General features: G+C 37.6%; 1 protein-coding gene across 2 annotated transcripts in view; it reads right to left on the bottom strand.

The window, feature by feature from the left end:
- The window catches only part of IQCH (IQ motif containing H), a 256,827-nt gene that overhangs the window by 211,217 nt on the left and 22,902 nt on the right, over positions 1 to 22,708 (bottom strand). For both annotated transcript variants that reach the window (XM_065547585.2, XM_073996115.1), the window contains exon 4: positions 18,113 to 18,230. In XM_065547585.2, the coding sequence (XP_065403657.1) occupies positions 18,113 to 18,230 (118 nt within the window). The remainder of the gene's footprint in view (positions 1 to 18,112; positions 18,231 to 22,708) is intronic.

Below are 22,708 nucleotides of genomic sequence, written 5' to 3'. Positions count from 1 at the left end.
ACAAGGATGTTTGCAAGAGAGAGACTATGGTGCTGAACCATTGAATCAGTTAGAAGAGATTTAGATTATATACCAGAAAACGCTAATGGGGTCTATTCTCACTAGTTACAGGTGATAATGGTTATTTTTAAAAATCTTTACCAAATAACATATGATAAAGTGAAATGATATAATGTCTGGGATTTACTTTCAAAGACTTTGCCAAAAATAGTAGAGGGAATAGATGAAATTAGAATGGAAAAATTATGTTAACTGTAAAAGCTGAGAGATGGTTATATGGATTTTTGCTTCTATTCAAAAATACATTTTCTTAATAAAGTGTCAACCAAAATTAAGGTGTAATTAAAATGTAATGATTCATTATTTTATTATTAATTCTTTATTTTATTTATTAATTATTTTATTATTAACTCTAACACTCTATGCTCTATTACCTCCCCTCTTATCTCCCTGTTAAGGCTAGAAGGATCAACAAAGTAGAAGCCCTCCACAATCATAGCATCACTTAACTCCATGCTGCTTCTAAATAGCCCAGCTGCTGCCTAACTGCCTCAGGTTCACAAAACCTAAAGGCTTACCTACTTCTATTGAGATGTGGCCTTCCCACTTTCTCTTTCCTACAGGAGTTGAACTGGAGAATAAGAGAAGGGTTAGGGGAGAGAGCTAACATTTTTTCAGGTCCCATTTTGTGGCATGCACCAGAACAGGTGGGTGTGGTCATATTCAACTGATTTTAGGATTTTAGTCCTAAAAATAACAATAGGAAGTATATGATATTGTCACTACTTTGCCAATGAGGATAATTGGTTAAGTGACTTCTCAAGGTCACACAATCCAGAAGTGAGGAGACAGGATTTGATTTACGTCTCTGAATCCAAAGCCTTATTTCATCACAACATACTGCCACATTATAAAGAAGTGTTAGGTGATGCACTCTTGATTCAGCTTCCTATCATCCTATCAGATCCTTTACCCACTCTACTCCCCACAGGCACTGCATGGTCCATGCTTCACTGATTATTACATAGACCTCCTTAATAGTCCCTTAGATGGGTCTCTTTACCTCCAGTCCAACTTCTGCATGATGGCCCGCCCTTAATCACTGAATCGAATATGTCTCTCACCTTTAAAATCCTCCACCAGTTTCCCTTAGGGTGGCGTAGTCTGAACCATTCCTACTTTCCAGCCCCTACTCCTGCCATTCCTTCCTGACAAGTCTATGCACTTTTCATGCTGAATGACCAATGCTCACACACAACACGCTCTCTCCACCTCTGCAAGTGAGCATGCTGTTCCTTCTTCTGGGAATGTCTTCTTCTTCCCTCTTCAGTGTCTTCTGATCACACTTTTATTCAAACTTGAATTTCAGTCAGGCCCAAATTACTCTGGGAGGTCTCCTCCAACCTCTATCTCTCCTTCTTTAATTCCAACAAAATTCATTCATTCATTCAGACACTTCTTGAGAGCGTAGTAGGTGTTAGAAACAGGAAAGATGAAGTCCCTGACCATGTGGATCTTACATTCTTGAAGGTATGTGAGGAATCAGACAATAAGCACATAAACAGATATAAAATTAATTTCAGATTGCCCTAAATGCTCTAAATAAAATACACTAGGATAATGGGATAGAGAATAAGAGAAAACTACCTTAGATATTATGGTCAAGAACAGCCTCTATGAGGAGACAACAATTAGACTAAGACCAGAGTGATGAAACTGAGCTAGTTAAGCAAAGATCTCTAAATGACTGAGGAGTGAGAAACTGATGATTCATGAAAGGAAATAACTGTAGAAACTAAGGCCTTAATAAGAGGCTGGCCTTAATAGGAGAGGGACACTTCCATTATGATTAGAGAGAAGGCACAGAAAGTACATCTCGACCTAGAAAGGCTGATGTATTTGGTTAGGATTCATTTGTCTATATGTGACTAAAAACTGGAAGAATATCGTTTAAATAGGACAGAATTCAGTCTTCTCATGTACCTGAAGTCCAGAGGTAGGTTGTTCAGGGTTGATTTGGAAGTCATAAAATTGTTAGGGATCAGACCCCTTCTAGCTCAGTACTCTTCTATCCCAATATGTGGACCTACTCTTCCTGTCTAAGATGGCTGCTAGATAGAGTTCCAACATCATAGATTCATCCCACGTAGCAAAAGAGAGGAGGGAGAAGAAAAGGATCAAAGGGCACAAGCCAGTTCTATCTTTTTAGAACATTTCCTGAAAGCTACCCATAATATTCCCCCTTATATTTCATTAGCCAGTACTTGCCTATATAGCTATAATCAACTGCAAAGGAAGCTGGAAAATATGGTTTTTACATGGGACAGCCATATTTCTAGCTAAAAAGATCAAGGGCGTTATGACAAAGAAAGAGGGAGAGGAATACTGGAGATACTAGCAGACTCTGACACAAAAAATGAGGTAGGTGAGTATGAAGGGAGATCATCAGCTGAAAGTAAGGGGAGACAAGGGTGCTAGAGGTATGAAGAGAGAGGAGAAAGTTTAAAATAGCCATCTCAAGGGATGAGAAACTGATTTTGCTATAGAAACGTGCTAGCACATATAGGCTGAATTTAGTGCCCACCAGAAATTTGGGGTCATAAAATTAAAGTCAGACCACTAAGCACCATTGTGAGATGTACTACAGCTATATTTAGCTTCTCAGATGCAAACACAGAGCAGTTCGTTAGGTTTAACCAGACTTGTGTTTTGTCTCCCAGGCATGATGGAGGGAAAGATGGACAAGGACGTTTGCAAAAGAGAGACCATGGTGTTGAACCACTGAATCAGTCAGAAGAGATCTGACATTACAAAACAAAAAACCCTTCTGGGGTCTATTCTCACATGGCAGAGGTAGTCAATTGCTAGCATTAGTTCAGCTGCTCAGAGAAGCCATTGGGGGCCCAGTTCCTTTCTCTCTTTCTGCTCTACAATCATCAGGGTGTTGCCTTTGGTCCATGCTTGTCATCCCATGGTTGCAAGATGATTGCTGCAGCTCCAGATGTCATATCTGTGTTTAAGGAAGGAAGAAAGGAGAAAGGGAAATAGGGGCAAAGGAACATGCCGCTGTGACTATCCCCGTTATTAGAAAAGCAAAATATTCCCTGGAACCAACCCCCAGTAGACTGCTGCTCGGTACTAACTGGACAGAACTGGGACACGTGGAAATATTTTGCTTTAACGAAGGCTCAGAAATGAGGAATCTTATTCCTTATGACATATTGCCACCCTAAGTAAAATCAGTTCTGTTAGTAATATAGGTGAGGAAATAGATATTCGGCAGAGAACTAACAATTTCTGCCACAACCATGGCATCTAATCTAGCTGAGAAGGAAAAGACAATAAGATAAAAGTGATAAATAGTGAAATAATGAGAGGTCAATGGGTTGAAGGTCCTCATAGTGTTGAAGAATTGTTGGAAGAACATACTATATGTGAGCTGGCAGTCTAGGATGCAGAGGTCATACTGCTGTGCTTGAAAAAGATTTTCAACATGATGCACTTAATGGTTACATCAAAGCCCAGGCATTAGGCATACCCTCTGGCTTTACAAGAGCATGTTTTCCAAAACTCTATTATAGCATTCACTACTCTGTCTGTAGGGGACCCTTCAAATTGCAAGTAATATTCTCTAGTGTAAGCCTCCAATAACTTTTGCTCTCACGTGGTAATATCCAAAGTCTCACAATGGTCTACAAGATCTGGCCCCTCCTACTTTTTCCACTTCACTCTCCCTTGCACCCTCCTCTTCTTTGCTACTCACACCTATAATTTAGGGTCTTTCTTCTGTCTAGATGCATGTCCTCCAAGGAGGCACGTGACTTGCTCCTTCAGAGCCATCAAATATGTGCTTACATGTCACCTTACAAGTTAGACCATCCCAGTGCTCCCTATGTTCCTTTCCCAACTTTTCTCTCACCAACTAACGTGCTATTCACTCTGGCCCTCCATATCCATGGGTTCTGCATCCATGGATTCAATCAACAGTGAATTCAAAATATTTTTTAAAAAATGTATCTGTACCAAACATATATAGACTCTTTTTCTTGTCATTATTTTCTAAACAATAGAGTATAAAAACTATTTACATAGCATTTACATGGTATTAAGTATTATAAATAATCTAGAGATTATTTAAAGTGTACAGGAGGATGTGCATAGGCTATATGCAAATATTACACTATTTTATATCAGGGTTTTGAGCACACACAGATTTTAGTATTCAAGGGAGATCATGGAACCAATCCCCCATGAATAGTGAGGGACAACTGGATGTTTACTTTTCAAATTGTTTTTTGTTTTCCTAATGACTACTCAACCCCAATTAGAATGTAAGCTCCATGAGAGCAGAGAAATTTGGCTGATGCCTAAAATAGGGCCCAACATGTATTAGGTACATAATAGAGGTTGATTAGTACTTATCAACAAATAAGAACAATAACTAACACTTATACAGCACTCACTATACAACAGATACTACTGTTAAACTGATTTTGCAGATGAGGAATTGAGGCATGGAGAGGTTAAGTGACTTGCCCAAGTATAGCTAGTAAGTGATAGAGCCAGGATGTTAACCCACAGTTCTAACCACTATGTTGTCATCTAAGAGCCTACTCCAGGCTAGACACTGTTTAGACACTGGTTACAGCAATGAACTAAACAGAGTCCCTCTGCTTTAGAAATAAAATAATCAGATGCAATGGATAACAGATCCAGGATTGGATAAGAGAGGAGTAAAAGTCATTTGGGAAATAACTTGGGCAATCTAAATATGAACTGGAAATTTATTATATTCAAGAATTATTGTTGATTTTATTAGGTGAGATAAAGATACTGTGAGTGAAAGAGAAACAGTTCATTTTTGAAGATTCATGTTAAAAGCATTAAGGAGTGAAATTGTCATTAGGTTTTTATTTTATTTTAAAACACTTCAATAAAAATAGATGAAGCAAAAATGGTAAAGGTTAACAACTGCTCAATCTAAGTGATGGAGAAGTGGTTATTTATGTTATTTTTTCGTATTGTTTTAGTCTGTTTGGGCTGCTATAATGAAGCCTGGGAGCTGGCTTACCCCTGTAATCCCAGCATTTTGGGAGGCCAAGGCAGGAGGATCACTTGAGCACAGAAGTTAGAGACCAACCTGGGCAACATAGCAAAACCTTGCTGCTACTAAAAATTTAAAAATTAGCCAGGTGTGGTGGCAAGCACCTCTAGTCCCAGTCTCAGCTACTTGGGAGGCTGAGGCAGGAGGACTGCTTGAGTCCGGGAGATTGCGGCTGTATGATAAGCCATGATTGTATACTGCATTCTAGCTGGGGCAACAGAGCAGTACCCTGTCTCAAAAAAAGAGTCTAGATGGTTTACAGACAACAACATTTATTTCTTACAGTTCTGGAGGCTGGGAAGTTCAGGATCAAGACACTGGCAGATTCAGTGTTTGGTGAGGGTCTGCTTCCTGGTTCATAGATGGCCATCTTTTCACTGTGTCTGCACATGGAAGAGGGGCCAAGGAAGCTCCCTAGGGCCTCTTTTATAAGAGCACTAATCCCCCTCATGAGGGCTTCACTCTCATGAGCTAAGCACTTCCCAAAGTCCATACCTCAAAATGCCATCACACTGTGCATTAGGATTTATTTAATAACATGAATTTTGGGGACATACACACACATTCAGTCTATAGAAGGTATATTTGAATATTTTCATATAAAAAGGGTCTTTAGAAGCCATGGAAAAGGAAACAAATCCTTTCAAAAAGTTGCTGCTCTTATGAAGCTTACATTCTAATGAGAGGGCAGAACTCACAGTGGATCCTTGTAGGCATTCTCTTCTCTCCAATGTATTCTATACAATCCAACTTGCCATCTCATCAGCAAAATTTTTACCCTGATAGAGGTATAACTTACAGCGAAAATTTGTGAAGGAACCCTTGCCTGCTCTGACATTTTCAGTTTTTGATCTTTTACCATATTATGCCTCATAATGTCAAAAATTCTCAAAACTTTAGTTTGGGTGAAATTTTGAAAATCGCCTTTCTTAATGAGATCAAAATTCACAAAATTAAAGATTCTTCCCAGGTTAGACACAAATGTATATTGCTGTATCATACTAGAGCACAATTTTTTTTTAATGTTTGATTGTTAAGGCATGCATTTTAAGGAACTTGGGGTGAGCTGGTGTTTATCCTGGGTAGAATCAGATGACTGTTGAAGTCCTTTCAAAATGTGAGATTCCAGGAGATTCTAGTATTAGGTTAATAATCATAATAATACCCCAAACTGAGTACTTTCCCGTGTGCCAGGTATTGTGCTATTTGGGCAACTCTGCATTTATTCCAATTTTTGGAACCTGTCTTTTAGACTGCCTATATCATATTCTTTGGAATGGCTTTACCTTTTGCTTTTGTCCAGAATTATTCTGAGTTTCATCAGTAAACAAGGTAGGTATCCAAGCTGAACAATAGGTATTGTCTAGAATGAGACAGTTACAACACAGTGATAGTATGTCCCTTCCCTAGTGGTTGGTCTTGCATGAATAATGATTGTGTGTCTGTCTTCTGCAGTGTTTTCCAGAGTGGATTCTATGAACATTGCGAGAGAGATAGCTCTTCTTGTGCAGAAAATCCTATGGACTATAGAAAGTTGAGTGTCCTTGGCCCACTAAAGGCCAGCAGTGCTCCAAAAACATTGTAACAACCCCAGAAATCTCTCTGCATTTCCCAAGGCTCCCAAGGAGGACCACTATACTACATTCCATATGGAAAGGGATCATGCTGTATTGTATATCTTTGCATTCCAGAGCTGGGCACAGTGAATTGCACAAATTTAACACTCAAAGTTTGTTGAGTAATCTGAATTGTCTCACAAACTGCCTTCACAATTTAATTGCCTTCAAAATTACAAAATAAAATCTCCAAGAATGCTTTCAACACTGAAATTATTAGGCTAAGGGTAAAGCCTTGTATGATATGTGCTGTATTTCTTCTATTCAAAAAAATGTGTTTTCAAGTTTTAACATTTCTGAGATCAGCCTTTCTTACATGTGATGTCAAAAGAATCTTGCCAGTCACTACCCACAGGAGTAAGCTGTGATGCAATTGTGCAACTCAGACTAGCCGTGAATAAGCATATGTTCATACCATCATCACCACAATAGAATTTTGTGCCCTAGAAGTACCACAGGTGCTTAAAATTTAAGTTACACCAGTATTTCTGATTTTTGTTTAAAACATATTTTAAAAGATTACATTTTGATGCAGCATTAAAATAAAAAAGTTATTATAGATGCAGAAATTATGTCATAAACCAGCATAGCAAATCTCATGGACTCTAGGATTTTCAAAGCTATGGAGAACTGGTGTCACCAGTTTATATAATCATTCAGGTACTGAACAGCTCTGACAGAAGCCTTCCACTGATTTTCAGGAGAAGGTGTTTAACTTTCAGGGCTGGGAATTAAGTTAAGGAAAATATGAAATTATGAGTTGGACCAAATAAGACAATGAAAAGAAACCCTATTATATTTCGTTATGCCCCAGAATTATATTACCAGTTGAAAGAAGACAAAAGATATTCACTTCACAAGTCAGAGTTGTTAAAAAAACAGTCTGTCATCATGATGCTGCATGTGATGTCAAATGGCCAAAAGTGATTTGGAAGAACCTTTAGACTGTGAATAAAAAGGCTTAGACTCAAACTTTGTCACATGAAAGTTTGTGTAATATACATTATTGTTTGGTTTTTAAAATTATGCTTTTAAACCTGAAAATCTCTTATTGATTTGTGATACGGAAATTTCAACTACATTACTCATCATTTTCATTTGATGTTCTCTTTGAGAGATCCCATCTTCTCTGACTTGTACCGCCCCTAAATGTTGATAAGAGCAAATCTATAGCTTATTCTCAGATATTTCTTCTGACCTCCATACTACATGTAGGTACATTCAGCTGCCTGTTAGGCATTTCCTCTTGGAAGGGTCCACAAGCATCTCAGATTCAACACTGTATGAAACTGAATTTATCTTATTTGCCTACTCCAATCATCATCTCAACATATCTGCTCCTTCTCCTATGTCTCCCATCTCAACGAATGGTGTAACTACCACCCAGTCTCCAAGCTAGATACTTGTGGGTTGTCACTGACTCTCTCGTTCTCTTTTTAATCCCCCAATCATCAAGTCGTGTTAGTTCTACCACTAATCATGGTCTTTTTTTCTTTATGCCCATGATCACTGCAATAATTCAGACCTTCATCATCTCTCACCTGGACTGCCACAAATTGGATGATGAAGTTCCCAGAGTCTACCTCCTACTTCAATGTCTTTTTCCATACTGCTGACAAAACGATCTTTTCAAATCACTATTATGATCACGTCATTCTCTAATTCGCTATTTAAAAATTATAACTAGTTCTCTTTGTCACTAATGTAAATTCAAGCTCTTTCGCATGATATAATCTTAGCAAGCTGCATCATTATCTAGCTCTCCCTTATCTCTTCTTCAACCTCATCTCTTGATTGTCCTCAAACAATACTGTCTACATTTTAACCACAAGGAACTCATTGGGTTCCCCCCAAAATAAGCCATACTTTTGTTTATGGCCATGTATTTGCATATTTCCTCCACTGTGAGCACCTTTCCTCTCCGATCCTAGCTGGCTGAGACTCAGCCCAGGCATCATTGCCTTTGTAAAGTCTCTCCCATCCCTGACCAAGTTTGCATAAGCCCACCCTTTCTCTTTGATTCTGTAGCCCACAGTGCTTCTCTCTGTCTCAGATGATGTTTATTTGTCTATCTCCCTCAACATATTCTCAAAGACAAGTCCTCCAGTGCTTAGAAGAGTGCCTAACTTAGTTATCAATAAGAACTTTGAATGTAAATGGACTAAACTCTCCAATCAAAAGACATAGAGTGGCTGAATGGACAAAAACAAGACCCAATGATAAGTTGCCTACAAGAAATGCATTTTACCTATAAAGACACACATAGACTAAAAATAAAAGAATGGAAAAAATAAAAGATATTCCATGCAAATGGAAACCAAAAAAGAGCAGGAGTAGCTATACCAGACAAAATAGATTTCAAGACAAAAACTATAAGAAGAGACAAACGTCACTATATAATGATAAATGGGTTAATTCAGCAAAAAGATGTAACAACTGGAAATATATATATATATACACGCACCCAATACTGGATCATCGAAATACATAAAGCAAATGGTATTAGAACTAAAAAGAAAAAAAGACCCAAATACAGTAAGAGCTGGAGACTTCAACACCCTACTTTTGGCATTAAACAGATCTTCCAGACAGAAAAATCAACAAAGGAACATCAGATTTGATCTGCACTACAGATCAAACGGACCTAATAGATATTTACAGAATATTTCATCCAATGGCTGCAGAAGGCTCTATGTGCAGATCAGCACATGGATCATTCTCAAGGATAGCCCAAATGTTAGGTCACAAAAGAGGTCTTAAAACATTCAAAATAAATTGAAATAATATCAAGCTTTTTCTCTGACCACAATAGAATAAAACTAGAGATCAATAACAAAAACAATTTTGGAAACTACGTAAATACATGGAAAGTAAATAATATGCTCCTGAATGACCAGCGGGTCAATGAAGAAATTAAGAAAACTGAAAAATTTCTTGAAACACAAGATAATGGAAACACAACAACATACCAAAACCTGTGGAATACAGTGAAGGCAATGCTAAGAGGGAAGTTTATAGCTAGCTATAAGCAACTACATGCAGAAAAAGGAAAACTTCAAATAAATAACCTAATAATGCATCTTAAAGAACTAGAAAATCAAGAGAAAGCCAAACCCAAAATTAGCAGAAGAAAAGAAATAATAAAGATCAGAGCAGAAATAAATGAAATAAAGTACAAAAGATAAATGAAACAAAAAATTGTTTTGAAAAGATAAATTGACAAACCTTTAACCAGACTAAGAAAAAAAAGAAGACCCAAATAAATAAAATCAGATGAAAAAGGAACTAATACAATCAATACTGCAGAAATTCGAAAGATCATTAATGGCTACTATGAGGAATTATTTGCCAATAAATTGGAAAAATCAGAAGAAATGTATAAATTCCTAGACATATATACCCTACTATGTCTGAACCATGAAGAAATCCAAAATCTAAACAAACCAATAACAAGTAGTGAGACTAAACCCATAATAAAACATCTTCCAGCAAAGAAAAGGCCAGCACCCGATGACCTCACTGTTGAAATCTACCATATATTTAAAAAAGAACTAATACCAATTCTACTCAAACCATTCCAATAAACAGAAGAAGAGGAAATACTTCCAAACTCATTCTACAAGGCCAGTATTACCCTGATACCAAAGCCAGACCAAACACATTAAAAAGAGAAAAAACTATGGCCAATATCCCTAATGAATATTGATGCAAAAATCTCAAAAAAAAAAAAAAAAAAAAACTAGCAAATTGAATTCAACAACACATTAAGAAGATAATTCATCATGACCAGTGGGATTTACCCCAGAAATGGAAGGAGGGTTCAACATATGCAAATCAATCAATGTGATACCTCGTATCGACAGAATAGAGGACAAAACCATATGATCATTTCAACTGGTGCTGAAAATTATCTGATAAAATTCAACATCCCTTCACAAGAAAAACCTTCAGGAAAGTGGGGATAGAAGGAACATATTTCAACATAATAAAAGTCATATATAGGCCGGGCGCAGTGACTCACACCTGTAATCCCAGCACTTTGGGAGACCAAGGTGGGCGGATCATTTGAGGTCAGGAGTTTGAGACCAGCCTGACCAACATGGTGAAACCCCCTCTCTACTAAAAATACAAAAAAAATTAGCCGGGTATGGTGGCCTGCATCTGTAATCCCAGCTACTTGGGAGGCTGAGACAGGAGAATCACTTGAACCCGGGAAGCAGAGATGACAGTGAGCCCAAATTGCACCACTGCACTCCAGCCTGGGTGACAGAACAAGACTCCATCTCAATAAATAAATAAACAACTAACTAAATAAATAAAAGCCATATATGACAGACCCACAGCTAGTATCATACTGAATGGGGAAAAACTGAAAGCCTTTCTCCGAAGTTTGGGAACATGACAAGGATGCCCACTTTCACCACTGTTATTCAACATAGAATGTAATGTGAAGTCCTGGCTAGAGCAATCAGAAAAGAGAAAGAAATAAAGGGCATCCACATTGGAAAGGAAGAAGTCAAATTATCCTTGTTTGCAGGTGATATGATCTTATATTTAGAAAAACCTAAAGACTCCACCAAAAACCTATTAGAACTAATAAACATGTTCAATAAAGTTGCAGGATTCAAAATAAGCATGCAATCATCAATAGCATTTCTATAAGCCAACAGCATACAATGTGAAAAAGAAATCAAGACAGTAATCCCATTTACAATAGCTACAAATAAAATTAAATATCCAGGAATTAACAAAAGATGTGAAAAATATCTGCAATGAATACTACAAAACATTAATGGAAGAAACTGAAAAGGATATCAAAAAAAGGAAAGATATTCCATGTTCATGGATTGGAAGAATCAATATTGTCAAAATATCCATACTACCCAAAGCAATCTACAGATTCAATGCAATCCCTATCAAAGTACCAATGACATTCTTCATAAAACTAGAAAAAACAATCCTAAAATTTATATGGAACCACAAAAGAGCCAGAATAGCCAAAGCTATCCTGAGCAAAGAGAATAAAACTGGAAGAATCACATTACCAGATTTCAAATTATACTACAAAGCTATAGTAACCAAAACAGCATGGTACTAGTATAAAAACAGACAAATAGACAACAGAACAGAATGAAGAACCCAGAAATAAGACTGTACACCTACAACTCTGATCTTTGACAAACCTGACAAAAAAAAAAAAGCAATAGGGAAAGGATTCCCTATTCAATAAATGATGCTGGAATAACTGGTTAGCCATATGCAGAAGATTGAAACTGGACCCTTTCCTTACACCACACACAAACTTTAACTCAAGATGGATTAAAGACTTAAATGTAAAACTCCAAACTTATAAAAACACTGGAAGAAAACCTAGGCAATACCATTCAGGACTTAGGCATGGGCACAGATTTCATGACAAAGATGAGAAAAGCAACTGCAACAAAATTTTTGTCAACAAAAATTGACAAATGGGATCTAATTAAATTAAAGAGCTCCAGAACAGCAAAAGAAACTATCAACAAAATAAACAGACAACTTACAGAATGGGAGAAAATTTTTGCAAACTATGTAACCAACAAAGGATGCATCTGTAAGGAACTTAAACAAATTTCCAAGAAAAAAAAAAAATTAAAAAATGGGCAAAGGACATGAATGGACACTTTTCAAAAGACGACATACATGCGGCCAATGATCACATGAAAAAAAGGTCAACATCACTGATTATTAGAGGAATGCAAATCAAAACCACAATGAGATACCATCTCACACCAGTCAGAATGGTGATTATTTAAAAGTCAAGAAACAACAGATGCTGGTGAGGTTGCAGAGAAATAGGAATGCTTTTACACTGTTGGTGGGAATGTAAATTAGTTCAACCATTGTGGAAGACAGTGTGGCAATTCCTCAAAGATCTAGAACCAGAAATACTGTTTGACCCAGCAATCCCACTACTAGGTATGTGCCCAAAGGAATATAAATCATTCTATTACAAAGATACATGCGCAAACATGTTCACTGTAGCACTATTCACAGTAGCAAAGACATGGAATCAATCCAAATATCCATCAATAATAGACTGGATAAAGAAAATGTGGTACATATACACTATGGAATACTATGCAGCCATAAAAAGGAATGAGACCATGTACTTTGCAGGGGCATGGATGGAGCTGGAGGCCATTATCCTTAGCAAGCTAATGTGGGAACAGAAAATACCACATGTTCTCATTTATAAGTGGGAGCTAAGTGATAAGAACACATGGACACATAGAGAGGAACAACATACACTGGGTCCTATTGGAGGGAGGAGGGTGGAAGGAGGGAGAAGTTCAGGAAAAATAACTAATGGGTACTAGGCTTAATACCTGGGTGATGAAATAATCTGCACAACAAATCCCCATGACACAAGTTTACCTATGTAACAAATCCGCACATGCACCCTTGAACTTAAAAGTTAAAAAGCAAACAAGCAAACAAAAAGCCCAGAAGAATGGATAAAGAAAAAGTGGTACATATACATAGTGAAGTACTATTCAGCCACAAAAAAGAATGAGATCTTGTCATTTACAACAACAGGGATGGAACTGGACTTCATTATGTCAAGTGAAATAAGCCAGGCAAGCAAGGACAGGATTCACATGTTCTTATTTATTTGTGGGAGCTAAAAATTAAAATAGTTGAACTCATGAAGATGGAAAGTAGAAGGATGATTACTAGAGTCTGGGAAGGGTAGTGTGGGTTAGTGAGGAAGTGAGGATAGTTAATGGGTACAAAAAAATAGAAAGAATGAATAAGAACTAGTATTTGATAGTACGACAGAGCAACTACAGTCAGTAATAATTTATTGTACATTAAAAATAACTAAAGAGTATAACTGGATTGTTTGTAACACAAGGGATAAATGCAAGCTTGAGGTGATGGCTACCCCATTTACCCTGATGTGATTATCATGCGTTGCAAGCCTATACCAGAATAGCTCATGCACCCCATACATATGTACACCTACTATGTACTCACAAAAATAAAATAAATGAAATAAATAAAAATTTGAAAATGTTTGGTAAATGAATATACTGATGCTGTACAATCCTCTACATCTCAAATTGGGGCACTACTGGGAGTATGTGGTAGTGTGACAGGAACATAATAAACAAGAGATATATTATTTGGGGCATGAGTTTTATCTAAATATTTTGAAGTAAATTCCATTACTTTTATATTGAAACAAAAATGGATATATAATGAAATGGAGTGAAAAATTGCTATAATTTATATGCCAAAGCATGAGCTATCAAAGATATTTCCCACTTACTTTGGGCTCCTTAGACTCAACCCCAGAACCTACAGGGTCCCACTTTCCCTCTTTTGTTGTCATGGATAGTCAATAGAAAAAAAACCTCAGAAATATCACACCATATTACATTTCTATCCTATTTTATAAACATAAAATAGCATATATTTTATGCAAATAATTGTATGAACATAACTTCATGTATAGCGTTTATGAACAAAAATGGTTTTATTTGCATGACTCAAAATGTTATCTGTTTCAGTAAAAGCAAAAAAATTCATAACCAACTCAAACCCTACATATCTGCATATGTACTTGTACTGAATATACACTATTACAAAGGGGAATGAGTGGACAAATAAACCTGCTGTTAACACTGGTTGCCTCATGGGATTGGGTAGTTTGGTAGGGGGTGCGGGTTAAACAACTGGCTTTGCCTTTACATCTTCATATTATGTTTGTCACAACAACAAGCATGTATTACTGATACATTTGGAGGAAAAAATTAAAAATTAGTATTTTAATAAGCAAAAATGGAGTCCATATTGATTTCACCCAGTTATCTGCAAATTCTGAAAATCAGACTTTATATTCCAATACTACTTACTGATATTTCATCACCGATTCTATTTTTTTCAAGAGAAAACCTCAGAAAGTGAAAGATTAGTGTAACCTTTCTTTTTTAAATTGTAAATGTTTCTGAATATGCTTTTTCAAATTAAAAGAGGCTTAATAAACAATTTTAAATTATGATTCTTAATTACAATTGAGCAACTCCTAACTGTTTGTCATATAAGCTTTTTGGTGTGAATTTCAAAAACAGCTATCCACTTTTGGGGAGAGAGAGCTTAAAGAAGTGACTGGGGTTTCACCTGGTTTAAAAGGTTGGAAGTGGGCAATTAAAGGTAGTAACGTCCCAGTTGGATTTCACAACTACTTAATAATACAAGCTTTTATGTTGGTGTCGTAGGCATGTGTAACAGCTGGCAAGACAGCATTGTTTGTCTTTGACTTTACAGTGCAAAATTAGGGCTCTTTTTTATGTCAGAGGATATGCATTTTTAAGCAGATGTCACAGATATTAGAAATACAACAACAATAGTAATCCAGGCTCTGGAGGCAAAGTCAGGGTGGGAAATAGTCCATGCCCCTCTTTAAGAGAAGCTTACCCATCCCCATAGCATCTAAAAGAACACACTGCATCTTCATGAACATTAGTCAGGATTCAGAGTTCTTTGGGGGAAATAAATTTCTGGCCGTAGTTTTGTTTTGTTTTTTTTTTCCCCAGAACAATAATAGCAATTATACATTCTAAAATAGTCTAATTTCATACATCTTATTTCATTGTTCTTATAAATCAGAGACCTCCATCTAATCTCTGGTCTTGGGGACCATCTGTGGACCTCCTGAGATTCTTGGCCAAACAGGTAAAAAAAATGACTGAAGAAGTGATTTAACAGTAAGGAAGATGAGAAATTTAAGCTCCCTTTATCACAGCATTCTGTTCTATTTTTATCAGAGCTTTTATCATTATCTAGTATTATCTTATTGATGGTCTGTCTTTCCCCACTAGAATATAAGCTCTCTGATGTCAGGGATCTGATCTGTCTTATTCAGCCTCTAATAATCCTGGGCACACAGTCAGCACTCCTCAAGAGAGTGGCTGACAGACCCAATGTAACAAGTGCAAGGACAGAGGTAGGAGAGCGCTGCTTTGGGAGTTCACAGGAGCCTGAACTGATATTTTACATGGAGATGAGCACACTCTTAGAGATCACTGTGGTGGTTTCATTTATCCATTCAACAAACATTTATGGAGAATCCTCTGTGAAGGAAATACAAATATTTTACCCCAAAATATATATCTTTGACATATTTTGAAATAGTTGCCACAGGGCCAGCAAACAGAAGTGGTATTGCAAAGCTGTCTTTCGTGGAGAAATTTTGCTTCTGTAAAGAATCTCCGGCCGGGCGCGGTGGCTCAAGCCTGTAATCCCAGCACTTTGGGAGGCCGAGATGGGCGGATCACAAGGTCAGAAGATCAAGACCATCCTGGCTAACACGGTGAAACCCCGTCTCTACTAAAAAATACAAAAATCTAGCCAGGCGAGGTGGCGGGCGCTTGTAGTCCCAGCTACTCGGGAGGCTGAGGCAGGAGAATGGCGTAAACCCGGGAGGGGGAGCTTGCAGTGAGCTGAGATCCAGCCACTGCACTCCAGCCTGGGCGACAGAGCGGGACTCCGTCTCAAAAAAAAAAAAAAAAAAAGAATCTCCATCAATGCTGCCAAAGTTCCTCTTTCCAGTCATTTCCTGTATCTGGGAGAGATTGGGTCTGATACCTTTAAAAGACTGAAAAGAAACATTTGCCATCTATTCTGTCTGAGGGAGGCTGCATCTACACACAAGGCCGTCTTTGCTAGCCAAGCCTCTTCCTTTCTCCCTCTCATAACCTGTTTCGCCACTGAACCTGATTTATGAACATAACCTGGTTTTGGCCATGCCATGAGCCCCCGTTCTTTCTGTAACCCCAAGATGATACATAAGCTTCCGTAACTTATTGGGATGTTGGGTCTTCATACTGAAGGCTCCTGTGTATACATGTTAAATAAACTCGTATGCCTTTTCTCCTATTAATCAATCTGCCTCATGTTAGTGATTTTCAGCAAACTTTTAGGAGGTCAAGAGCCTATGGCCCACACCCTAGGCATAATATAACAATGAACAAACTGATACAGGTACTGCCCTCATTAAGCTTATAATCTAGTGGGAAGATAGACATGTAAAAAGTCATACAACTGGCCACACGTGGTGGCTCATGCCTGTAATCCAAGCACTTTGGGAGGCTGAGGCAGGTGGATCATGAGGTCAGGAGTTCAAGACCAGCCCAGCCAAGATGGTGAAATCCCATTTCTACTAAAAATACAAAAATTAGCCAGGCGTGGTGGCGGGTGCCTGTAATCCCAGCTACTCAGGAGGCTGAGGCAAAGAACTGCTTGAACCTGAGAGGCAGAGGTTGCAGTGAGTCGAGATCACGCTATTGCACTCCAGCCTGGGTGACAAGAGTGAAACTCCATCTTAATAATAATAATAATAACACCTCCTTCTAGGGTTGTTCTGAAGTTCAAACAAGTTAGTATTTTCAAAGTACTGATAACAGTTCCTGCTACCCAAAAGAGGTGAGCTAGTATTACTTTTAAGTCAGGGTGTGCTATGGACTGAATGTTTGTGCCCCCCCTCCCCCCGCCCACCAAAACCCATATGTTGAAATCCTAACCCAGGGTAATGGTGTTAACAGGTGAGGATTTGGGGAGATAATTAGCTCATGAGGGTAGAGCCCTAATGAATGAGATCAATGCCCTTATAAAAAGACACACAAGAGCTTGCTGGTTTTCTCTCTTTCTCTGCCATGTGAAGAAACAAATAAAGAAGGCTGTCTGCAAACTAGGAAGAAAGACCTCACCAGACACCGGATCTGCCGGCATCTTGACCTTTGAATTCCAGCCTCCAGAGCTGTAAGAAATAGAATTCTGTTGTTTAAGCCACCCAGTTCATGGTATTCTGTTACAGCACCCTGAAGACAGGGACAAAACAGATACAAAATTGAGAGAACACTCAATGGAGGCCAAGTCAGAAACTTATTGAGCTCTATTCCTTGCCACCTGGCTCTATTAAAAAATGTGAAGGCATTATGTCTTGATTTATTTTCTTCTGAAGAAAGCTCTTTTGTTGTAGAAATTGACTATGCCATGAACATACCTGCAACAACTATAAAATGAAATTCTAGAAACAGACCTATACATTCATTATGTTTTCTAACTTAGAACACAAAGCAAATTTCTTACTTTACTCTTTTTTAAAGTTTTTAACAGCTTCATCGAGATGTAATTAATATATCATAAAATTCACATTTTTAAAGTATATAATTCAATGGTGTTTACTATATTCAGAGTAGTGCAATCATCACCACAACATAATTCTAGAACATGTTCATCATCCCCCAAAGAAACTTCATACCCATTAAAAGTCACTCCTACTCTCTGCTCCTCCCAGCTCCTGGCAGTCACTAAACTACTTTCTGTCTATGAATTTCTCTATACCTACCTTTGCTCTTGGAAAGACAGGCAGAGATGAACTGTGCTGTCTTTGGGATTGCCAAAGTTTACCCTCAGATTCCTGAGGGAAAATAAATGATTTCTGATCAATTACAGTTGGAAGTAACCTAAGTAAAAAGAAATGGAATTTAAAATCAAATTTGCTATCTTAAAAGCTTCTCAAATTGTAATTTTAAAACAATGCTTCCTAATTAAGCTTATATTTTATAGGAAATATCCTATCGGTAATTACAATAAATTAAACTAATCTTTATCATTTTTGCCACTGTAAAACTGTAGTTGTTTTATTAAGCATAAGAATTTCCAAGTCTGATAAAGACCATTATAGCATGAATAAAAAGCTCTATTTCTGGCTGAGTTTATATGATTAACAACTGAAAGAATTACTGCACTATAAAACATTCTTGGTAAAAGAAAATACATAATGTTGTATTTTGTTTAATAAAATCAAATTACAGGAGAGCCAATGTTAAATATATGCAAAATGATGGTCCCTAAGTGGTTAATACTTATATTCTTGAAATCTCTGCTATTTTATATAGTTTTAAAGATTTAAATATCAAAGGTGGTTAAACATTTTCCTTATTAAGCAGTGGATAGTTTCATGGGAGTACAATATAAAAATAATAAAATTGTAAGAATGAGTATTTGTGTGGTATGTTATGTCTTAAAATTTTTAATTTGAAAGCAAGTTCAAGATCTTTAAGATTATCAATATAATTATTACTAACAAAACTCACCCACCAATAACTCAATACAACTCAATAACTTGATTCTATTGTGATACCCACTTTTGCAAAATTATCATTAAAACGCAACTAATGGAGTTCTAGTTTCACTCCAACATGTAATAAGCTTGGAAGTTGTCATTCCTATTCTCACAACAAGAAAAAAGCTGAATGAACCAAAAACAACTCTTCTTCTATCTATCAGAGAATTGAGATCACAGGGTAAACTGCTGTCCTGAAAGCTGGAGAGAGGAGTAGTATAAAGCATCACAGCCTGCAGGGAGCAGAAGCCTGAGAGAAGTCAGCTGTTGGAACCTGCACTGACAAGAACACTTAAGCTTTAATCAACACATTTCTCGTGGCTCAGTGTGGACTAGCTTGAGAGTTAAAAATTCTTGGGGGCAGGGAGGAGAATCTTAGAGGGTCCCATACTTTTGTGAGTTTTACCTCCAAGAGCCCCAAAGTGTTCTCACTGTGAAGATCAGAGAATCTGCTCCTGCTTCCAGCAGCGGGAGAAGGAAATAGCTATTTTGGAATATTCCCGGGGAGCTCTGTTCTTCGTTCTATTCTCTGTAATGAAGGCAAGTTCTCAAGGAAACTGTCTTACCAAAGCCTTATCTGACAATTAGACAACTTCCACCCACTCTAGCCTTCCTATCTCACTAAAGGGGAGGAAATGCTGAGAAAAACTTGTCAAGGTAACAGCCCAGGGCAAAGACTCACCAAAAGACTGAGACCTAATTATAGGAGTATAGAATGCTTCCTTCTACACACACCTTACCACCACATTTACAGAGCCCCTGATAACAGAAGATTATAGATGAAAGACTGCAAAGTTTAGACTCTTTTTAAGAAGGGGTTTCTAGGGAAACCCAAAGACAAAACAGGAGACAAAAGGGGTGATAAAAACAAAGATACTGCTTTGGGAGGCCGAGGCGGGCGGATCACAAGGTCAGGAGTTCGAGACCACAGTGAAACCCCACCGCTACTAAAAATACAAAAAATTAGCCAGGCGCAGTGGCGAGCGCCTGTAGTCCCAGCTACTCAGGAGGAGGCTGAGGCAGGAGAACGGCGTGAACCCGGGAGAGCTTGCAGTAAGCCAAGATCGCGCCACTGCACTCCAGCCTGGGGGACAGAGCGAGACTCTGTCTCAAAAAAAAAAAAAAAAGACAAAGATACTGGAGGAAATGCTCAGATGCCAACAGTTAACAGCAAACAGTAAACACAGTGTAACTCCTAGTCAGATAAACACAAGCCCTCACACTGAAGGCCTATTTATCTTAAATGCTATTACCCAATGATATAATGATGGTATATAGGCTTCAATAAAAAATGATGAGGCATGCTGAAAGGAAAGAAAAAAACAGTCTGAAGAGACAAAGCAAATATCAGAACCAGATTCAGCTGTGCCAGAGATTTTGGAATTATCAGACCAGAAATTTAAAATAACTCTGATTAACAGGCTAAGGGCACTAATGAAAAAAGTGTACAACATGCAAGACAAGATAGGTAATGTAAGCAGAGCAATTTAAACTTTAAGAAAGAATCAAGAGAAAATGCTAGAAATAAAAAGTATTGTTTTAAGAAGTGAAGAATGTCTTTCATAGGCTTATCAATATATTGAATATGGCCAATGAAACAAAATCAGTGATCTTGAAGAAATGTCAATATAAACTCTTCAAAGTGAAACGCAGAGGGGAAAAAAGAATGAATAAAACAGTACAGAATATTCAGTTATAAACAGTGTGACATACTCATTATAGGAATACAAGAAAAAGAAGGGACAAAAGAACCAAAGAAATATTTGAGTAATAATGGCTGAGAATTTTCCAAAATTGATGACAGACACCAAACTACAGATTCAGGAATTTCAGAGACCACTGACCAGGATAAATGCAAAAAACAAAACAAAACAAAACAAAACCCTACACCTATACATATCATATTTAAACTATGAAAAACCAAAGACAAAGAAAATCTTGCAAGAAGTCAGGGAGAAAAAAACACCTTACCTATTGATAATAATTATACTGAACTTTTTTTTTTTAGGAACTATGCAAGAAGAGAATGAATTGAAATATTTAAAATGTGGAAAGAAAAAACCCACTAACCTGTAAAAACTATCCTTCAAAAGTGAAGGGGAAATAAAGATGTCTTGAGACAAATAAAAACTAAGAGAATTTGTTGCCTGAGACCTGTCTTGCAAGAATTTCCTGTTAAAGGAAATTATTTGGAGGGAAGAAAAATTATATATGTTTGCTATGGGATATATGAGGCAAAAGAAAACCCAGGACACTCACCACCATGCTGTTCCTTGTATCTCAAGACCCTCAGCTGGTCTGCCTTCTCTCCGTCTTGCAGAGTCTTTTAAAGTTTGTTTTAAATATAATGCCCAAAGTTTTTAGTTGTACTTAGCAGGAGGCATAAAAGACAGTATGTCACCACCTTCCCAGAAGTGAAAGTATCTTGGTGTATTTCTTTAATCCTTTTACTTCCATGGATGATGTGTTTAGAAGTGAATTTAGATACTGATAATTGAATTGAGATATAATTTTGTACCCTGCTTTTTTCTCCCTCAGCATATGCTATGAGAAATTTTCCATGTCATTAAAATTTCTTCAATATCAGTTTTAATAGCTACATAACATACATATAGATGTGTTAAAATGAATTTAATCATTCTTTTACTGTTGATACTTAAGGTATATCCAAAGTTATTGCTTTAGGTACAATGCTAAAATGAACATACTTATACAGACATTAATGTATATCTTTCCTTATTTCCTAAGATAATTCTTAGAGCTACAATTACTAAATTAAAACATATTTATTTATTGAAACAAGATCTCACTCTGTCACCCAGGCTGGAATGCAGTGACACAATCATGGCTCACTGCAGCCTCAATATCCTAGGCTCAGGCAATTCTCCTGTCTCAGTCTCATGTCTCAGTCTCCTGTCTCAGACTACAGGCACATGCCACCACACTCAGCAAATTTAAAAAAATTTTTTGTAGAGATGGGGTTTCACTATGTTGCCCAGGCTGGTCTCAAACACCTGGACTCAAGTAAGCCTCCCACCTCAGCCTCCCAAAGTGCTGAGATTACAGGCGTGAGCCACCACATTCGGCCCAAAATAATAATTTAAATTTTTTCATATATGTTGAAAAATTGCTTTTAAGAACTTCATGCTGTCTTCCAGTTCCAAAATGGCAGCATAGAAGCAAACTGGCTTCCTGCTCTCACAACAGAAAACTAAAAACAAACATACATTACCGAGATTATTACCAGCAATAACCCAGAACCCAAAGATGAGGATGAGACAGTTCCTGGGGCCATGGAGAAGTGAAAAACCTCCAAGCAGATGGAAGGGAAATCAGATTTCCATATCCGTGACTCCCCTCTCCACAATCTGCCTTGCACCAAGCATGTGAAAATATTTCCCCCAACTCATGATTTCTTCACTAGAAAAAGTGAGATCAAGGTTGACAACCAGCTTCCCTATCACCTTGGGTTCCTGACAAAAGACCTGTCCCTACCTCAACCCATGGGAAGTATCAGGAGTACCTGAAGGGACAAATATCCCTGAGGACAGCCAGAGACAAAGTGGAGAGGTGAGACAACCATCCCAACCCTAGAAATTCCACTTTATAACTAGGCCAAGGGAGACACCAAATCAGAGTGGCAGTACCATGCTGTAGGAAATATGTTCCACAGGTCCCCTTGGTACAAACCCTTGGCCAGGTGACCCACATTGCCAGAATATCTCCTTTGGGACCTCTTCCATTTGGGACAGGCAGCACTCTGATCCTTTATTAGATTCGACGCAAACCTGGGCTTAAGGTGCCATCTAGTGCCAA

The sequence above is a fragment of the Macaca fascicularis genome, chromosome 7 (genome assembly GCF_037993035.2).
Source record: "Macaca fascicularis isolate 582-1 chromosome 7, T2T-MFA8v1.1".
NCBI lineage: Eukaryota > Metazoa > Chordata > Mammalia > Primates > Cercopithecidae > Macaca > Macaca fascicularis.
This window is presented reverse-complemented; position numbering and strand designations above follow the sequence as displayed.